Source organism: Cucumis sativus, chromosome 3 (assembly GCF_000004075.3).
Source record: "Cucumis sativus cultivar 9930 chromosome 3, Cucumber_9930_V3, whole genome shotgun sequence".
NCBI classification, from domain to species: Eukaryota; Viridiplantae; Streptophyta; class Magnoliopsida; order Cucurbitales; family Cucurbitaceae; genus Cucumis; species Cucumis sativus.
Window position 1 is genome coordinate 1,408,594 of NC_026657.2, and position 7,161 is coordinate 1,415,754.

Sequence of the window (7,161 nt, forward strand, 5' to 3'; positions counted from 1 at the left end):
TTGTAAAACGATATAATTGTAGAGAGAAACACAAAAGCCTTCATAGGCATAGGAACAGAGAAAACTTGTAGAAGGATAAAATTTCCAACTCTATAATCCGCAGTGGTGGAATCCACCGTACAAGGGACTGCTCAATTTCAGCAAGTAAAATTATACCCCCACCAATTTACAAGCACATTTTTTTCCTTTCTTTTTGTTTCTTTTTCCTTCTTTTTTTTTTTTTTTTTTTTTTTTGCCCTAAAATGAGAAAAGAAAAAAAAAAGGCACCAAGAATGACAAGTGCCTGTACCCTATGCAAAAATGCTGTCCTCTTCCTTAGAGAATGTGTCTAAAACAGGAAGGAAACAACAGATAACAAATAGAAAATGAAAGAGAAGTTAAAATTTTCCTTTTTTCTTGTTTTCTAAAATGATTCTTGTACCAAAAGCCCCATTTTCCAATTGCTTACTTTCATCCTCCAACCAAATTGTGCCATCTACTTGCACCTTTGGGAACCTGCATCCAACAGTAGCCCTGTGTTGATGTCGATATCATCTGAATTCACTCAATTTCTTAAGGCTGGCTTGCTCTTTGAGATGTTAAAAAACCTAAGGCAATCCATGAAATATGGGTTGGTTGCAAGTTTATACAACTCGCAGAGCGCCATCTAGGTCGAATGCATGAATGTCGTCGTTTCACTTTGACCATTGATTTACAGTAGTTTTTCAAAGATATTTTCCTGAGGATTTCCAGATTCTTCCTTCAAGTGAAATCACCATAACAGTAACATCATCATGATACTTTCTTCGATCCCCCTGTGGGATGTCCAACAATTCATGAAAATCCATTCCTGCAAAAAAAGCATAAACATTGAGACTTGACCCTGAATGAGAAGAGAACTGACCTTAGAAAAGAAATCACTGTAAAAGAACATAATCATTAAGAACGCAATAAATGAACCATCATTACAATTCACAACATAGCTAAAGTTAAATAAAGATTTAATCCACCTGGGAAGAAATAGCTTCAGAAAGGGATAAGTTCGTTTAGAAGTCTCAGGAGCATACATTATGAAGATCGTGTTTTTATACCCAGCAGTGGACAATTCATTTAGTTGAGGCATTTAACAAGATAGTAAAAGTGTTTTTAAAAAAAAAGTTAAATACTCCAAAGACACTGTTTAGCAATGAAGCTTTTGTTTTCATTCCGCTAGGGAAAGTTTCTTTAAAAAAATCTCTCTAAGCATTCCCAAACATGCCAAGGAAACTATTCTAGATCCAGCACTAGAAGACTGAAGAAGACTAGCTGCAAAGGGTATTTAATTCTGAATTAAGCCAAGCTTCGGAGACTGAGTTAAGTCCTCAACAATAGAAGCATAAAATCATCATACATTGGAAGCACTAAGAATTAGTCTGGTCATAATCATAGCTGGAAAAACTAGTATTGATCAATTTTCTAGAATGTGTATCCTGAAGCAGCGATTCTTGGAAGGTAAATTATAGAGTTTCATCCTACAATTAGATTGAAGATACTCGAAGGGAAACCAATAAATTATCTTTGATTTGTATCCTTTTGGTACATCTATTATAGAACAGGGAATCCAGATCAAATATAGAAGAAAGAAAATAACATGCTCCGAGTTATTAATGAAAACAAAAAGCAAAATTTCGCATGGCATAAGATATAGAAACTACCTGCTTTTCTAGCTGCACGGCAAAGAAGCTCCTCTATCAAGTGCTGTGCAGGGTCTCCATCTGGAAACTTCTCCATAAAGTTCTCAACATAAGAAACCACTTCTTGATTGGTTAGATATTGATACAATCCATCAGATGAGAGCACTATGAACTGATCCGTAGGGCAGAGTCTATGGTGACGAAGTGATGGCAAGCATGATAAATATGGTGCAGTACCAATATACTCATTCCGAAACATTTCCAGTAATGCATCATTCAGCTTTGGCTGCAGAAAAATTGAAAGCAGCACCACATTGTAAGTTCAAAACAATTGGATATGGCGGTTAACAATAATGGAGCAAAATTACAAAGGAAAAAGAAAAAAAGAAACCAATCCCATCATGAAACACAAAATTATGCATGGACTGCCACTCAAAGACATGCTTTTTTCTTGCTTATAAGAAACTAAGTTTTCATTGAGACATCTGAAAGAATACAGAAGGCATACAAAAGGAGCTTGAACCTAAAAAAAGAATTTCAAATCCAAAGGAATAATAGTGGACTGACAATCACAAAAGGACTTTGATACTGTCGCACGCGATAGAGACCAATATAAAAATATGCAGAGAAATGCAAAAGCCTAAGTTGACTATTCTAGTCACGTGGATTTTGTCCAGCCAAAATCCGGAATGAAAAAATTGAAGAGGAGAAATGCATCAAAGTGAATAATAATATTGGTGGTACATGAAATGAAAAATAAATAAAAACTAACTCATGGTAGTTTAAACCTTAAAACTTTAAAGAGTTTTGAGTGAGAAAAATATACTATAAGATATATACAGGTACAAGAAAAACACACCACATAGTGACATAGGAAAGAGATCGCAAGGATCACTTCTTTGACCTCTATATCAATGATAAAATAAAGGAAAAAAAACATTTTCGGTGCTTGAAGTTTGAATTTCATAGCATTTTGATCAAGTCCTAAATCCAATATTTTAATACTTGAGGTTTGGGAAAATGGTTTATTTGATCTCAACCGTCAATTTTTTGTCCCTATGGTTGACGGAATCTGGTGAGTCACTATTTTCACTAAAGAAAATACAACTTTTTTCTCCCTCCCATCCATGCCCATCACCCCATTTTCTTCTTTCCTTTCCTTCCTTCCTTCCTTCCTTCCTACCTTCCTTCCTCTCTTATTTTTTTCTTCAATCTTCCTTCTCCTTTCTCTCCTAAATCTCTTGGTTAATAATATATTTATTTACTTATTATTATTTGTGTAAACATGGGAAGGAGAAACCACGGATGATGGGAGGAAGATAGAAGAGAGTGGTGGGAAATAGAAGAGAAAGGGAAAAAGGAGATTATTATTTTCAAGTTTGAAGCTACCAAACCTAAAACTCAAGGACCAAAAGTATATATTTCTTTTCTAAAAATAGAAGTTCTATAATAAATGTTGGTACTCCTACTTGACAAAAGTGGCAAACGCTAGTTGATCCATCATGTCCCTCCATCTCCCCAAGTCTTTATAGACCAATAACATCAATAACACAAATTTACCCACCGTCCTTATTAACTTAGGATCCGACCAGCCATGTGAATTACTTCCAATCATCCACACTACCAAATATACTTTCTATACACATAAAATGAATAGCTATATTACTACTTGTTCCCACAGCTTTGAACAAATTAACTTTATAAATTAAAGTAATTTTTATCTGTCAGCAAATGACCAAAATAGTTCCTATTTTAGAAATTAGGTTACATGACAGTGTAAATAAAATATGTCAAGAGAAACAGAGGATTATTTCTTGAAGTTTATACACAACACAGAAGAAAGAAATAACAGCCGAAAGGTTGATTGTTGATTCAATTTGAAGTAATTAAATCAAGCAGCAAAAAAACTTCTAGAAAGCGGAAAATAAGCAAGTTTACCAAACTACAAACCTGTTTCAAAAATCCGGCACCAAATGCCCTTGTAACCTTTAGACGGCCCTTCACTCTATCGTTGACAATGCACTGTTTGTCATCAGGGTGCTCATTCTTTATTCTTCTTACTTCCTGACATGGCATGATCAAACTTATTTGAGTGCAGAGAAATAATAAATCAACTAATAAGTGTGACATATTTTATGATCGAAGATTTGTGTATTAGTAGAAATGACATCTACTTATGCCTGCAAGACAAAATATTCTGTTATTGTATGGCTTTTTTACTACAAAACCCAAATTAAGACAAATCAGACAGCAAAAGATAATAAGAATAAATGCAAACAAACACAATAAACTACTATCAGTGCCTATGAAACACCAACTGTAAAGAAAATGAATTTGAAAGAAGCTTTTAAACAAGAACAGAAATAGGTCTTCTAAAATTATCCAGGACCACAGGCACTTCAGATGACCAAAAAACGTAATTTGAGAAAGAAGTTTCATTTCCAGCCATCAGCAAAAGTGGTTGAAAAGGAAAATTAAAATGAATTTTCTAAAACTATGCCAGACAATTAGAAAAAAAAATAGAAGTTCATTTGTTTTGATTAATCAGAGCGCAAGAAATCCAGACATGGTTGCTAGGGGTTTCAAATGGCTACTAGACGACAATTGATTAGAAACTATTCGATCTCTGGTGCATCATCCACTGGCAAGCGAGGGAAGGAGGAAAATAGACCAATGTCTTGGAAATTTGGAAAATATAAATATTTTTTTATAATAACATCAATGCTAATTCTCTGAGTTCCTCCTTTTCTGACATATGATATATCTAAATCCAAAAGAGTTCCCATCGTACTGTCCCAAAGCTAGTTTTTTGAGTTCCCACTTTCCAACATACGATATATCTTCTTTTTAATGAAAATACTACTTTCATTAATAAGAATGTTTGTTACAAAAAAAATGTCAAACAAAATTTAGACCAAATAAAAAAAAATCTAGCCACCAAAAAATACTTGTAAATGACACATCTACATGCAAAAAGAGTTGCCAATTTGTGCATTTTGGGAGTCAGAAAGTCCTTAACAAAAGACGGACTGAACAAATTTTTCATGCAGGAATTTGAAGAAAGATGGACAAAAAATGAATCTACATGAGTAGAAGGAAAGAATAGCAAAGCAAGTACATTAACAAGAATGATGGTACTGAAAATATCATAAGCGGAAAAGAGTCAATCTTACTTCTTCAATGCTCGTACTATGATCGGTGGATAGCTGCAATGCAGTCAATCTTGTTGTCTGAGCCGAAGGTTGGTTCGTTGGAGTTATCTTCCCTTCACTCGTTGTAGACTCCTCAATTATACCCTCCATGCCCGTTCTTTTGTGGCCCTCCTCCTTCATGTCTTCACTAGGGCCAATTTCTTGTTGCTCATACTGTGCAACAATGGCACGGCTGTCACCCAAATTCATTACATACACATCTTCATCCCTCATTAACACAACCAGCAAGCAAGAACCCATCAAAGCAAGCTCTGGATTCGTATCAAGCAACTTATCTGTCATGTCCAAATATGCTAATTCAGTTATCTCAAGAGCCCGTGACAATGCCCCCAACACCAACTCATGATCAATTAAACCTTCCTTTCTCCTCTTTCCACTTCGATATGATGTCTCCTCCACCCTATTCTCAGTCTCATCAGCCTTCTCTTTATCTCCTAAACCATACTTCCATGGGAACAAAGTCTTAACATGACCCTCCTTATGCTTTGACAACCCTTGTCTTAACTTGGACAATAACAACCACCTTCTACCAGCTACTGAACCTGCACTATTTACACTAAGCGCGTCATCAACAGAAAATGCAAATCTATCTGAACCTGAAAGATCAAGTCCGTCCTGTGTATCGTCCTCCGCTAAATACTCCCACAGGCGCCGCCTCCGCCTGTTCTCCGGTACATCCTCGGATTGAAACGTAACCCGCTTAGCCGATCCTCGATCAGCAGCCGGTTGTTCCACTTCCACTTCATTTCCAACTACTGAAATATTCCCATTAGTTTGAATGGTTTGACTAGAGGGTCTCGAGGATGGGTCGGCATTAGTTTCATTGACACGCACGCCGACCGTGCTCTCTCCCGCCACATTCGGAGGGTTGGAATTAGCAGCAGCCTCCTCATTATCGTCAATTTCCCAAAACAATCCCTGAAGCTCATTGAATACAGCTCTGTAAAGATTACCCATCAAGAATTCCGGCGCATCGGGGCCATTGAAGCCATCATAAATCCCAACGAACAACCACCCTTGCTCTTCCGATACAACCACATGTACCCGATCCTCTCCAGCCTTCCCAAGCGCCCATTGAACATCACTCTCATTCCTCACCTCCGGCTCATCTCCCGCCGTCGAACTCTCCTTCCGACCAACAAAATTCAACACCGGCACCACCCACGGACGCTTATCCGAAAAATTCCTCGTAAACGCCTTCCTAAACCCCGAAATGCCCTTCTTCCTCTTCTTCTTCACGTACATCCCACCAAGTGGAGCAGAGAAATGAACTCTCCCGCCACCACTACCACCACCGGCAGCAGCAGCAGCAGCAGCAGCATCGACATTAGCATCAAGTGGACCAGACAACGCCCCACGCTCAATTGGACCAGAGAGAAAAAACCCACCTCGTTCCAAAGGTTCAGTCCCACCTCTAGGAACAGGCTGAAGTGGGAGAGCAGTAAAAGAAGAAGTACTCTCAAAACCATTCAAAATACTCCCTCTAACACCACAACCACCAGCAGAAGCACCAAGAGCAGTGTCAGTGGCATCGTCATAAACAGCATCAAGCATAAGAACAGATCTGGGAATAGAACTATTAGCACTGACAGAAGCACCAGAGATGGCTTTGAAAGCAGTCTCAGGGGGGCCAGTTCTAGTCCGAGTAGTAGTAGTAGGAAGTGAAGAAGGGTCGTGAGGAGGGGAAAAACGAAGGGACTGAGAAGGGGAAAGAAAGCGATCGGAATGAGAAGGAGAAAGGAAACGGTTAGAAGAACGGACGTAACAAAAGGAATGGCCTAGGGTTTCGTCAAGTGGGTCGGAGGCGGAGAAGAGGATGTCGGAATTGTCGGCGGGAAGGGCGGCGGGGCGAGTCTCCGGCTTGAGGCACGAGAAGAGGCTGGAGACTCCGCTTCCCATCACATTTGATTCGAACTTCTTTGAGCTCTGAAGAGCGGAGAAAATGGCAACCAAAATTTTCTTTTCCGGCAGACTTTCTTTCTTTCTCTCTCCCTCTCTCAGCAAAAACAACAAAACAAATAAACAAATGAAGTGAACAGAGACACAGCAAGAGAGTGAGAGAGAGAGAGAGAGCAGAGAGAGAAATCTTCTTCTTTATTATTATATATATACACTTTTTTTTCAAATCAATTTAATTTTAAAAAAAAAAAAACTATCATTTTACCTTTTTATTCTTATTAATTAAACTCCTATATTTAATTGCTCCAATTTTTCAATCTCTCTCTTCCAAATAATAATCATCTAAACACACTATAATTATTTCCATAAATACATAAATATCCTTTTAATGAAGTTTT

The 7,161-nt window shown here is 37.8% G+C and overlaps 1 protein-coding gene across 1 annotated transcript; it reads right to left on the reverse strand.

Annotated features, from left to right (window-relative positions):
- Positions 1–65: 65 nt before the first annotated feature.
- On the reverse strand, positions 66–6,941 carry LOC101202795 (protein phosphatase 2C 29). The gene is made up of 4 exons (XM_011652049.2): positions 4,826–6,941; positions 3,603–3,716; positions 1,674–1,938; positions 66–829 (listed from the first exon to the last, which is right to left on the reverse strand). Exons 1-4 carry the CDS (start codon positions 6,761–6,763, stop codon positions 705–707), a joined length of 2,442 nt encoding a protein of 813 aa, XP_011650351.1. The 5' UTR covers positions 6,764–6,941; the 3' UTR covers positions 66–704.
- Between the last annotated feature and the right edge of the window lie 220 nt (positions 6,942–7,161).

Bases quoted from the DNA above. Each gene is read 5' to 3' on its own strand.
- LOC101202795 (XM_011652049.2), bottom strand. From the start codon at position 6,763: ATGGGAAGCGGAGTCTCCAGCCTCTTCTCGTGCCTCAAGCCGGAGACT. The intron at 3,717-4,825 runs GTAAGATTGACT...ATGCCATGTCAG, and splicing joins ATAGTACGAGCATTGAAGAA to GAAGTAAGAAGAATAAAGAA. The intron at 830-1,673 runs GTAGTTTCTATA...CTTTTTTTGCAG, and splicing joins CCGTGCAGCTAGAAAAGCAG to GAATGGATTTTCATGAATTG.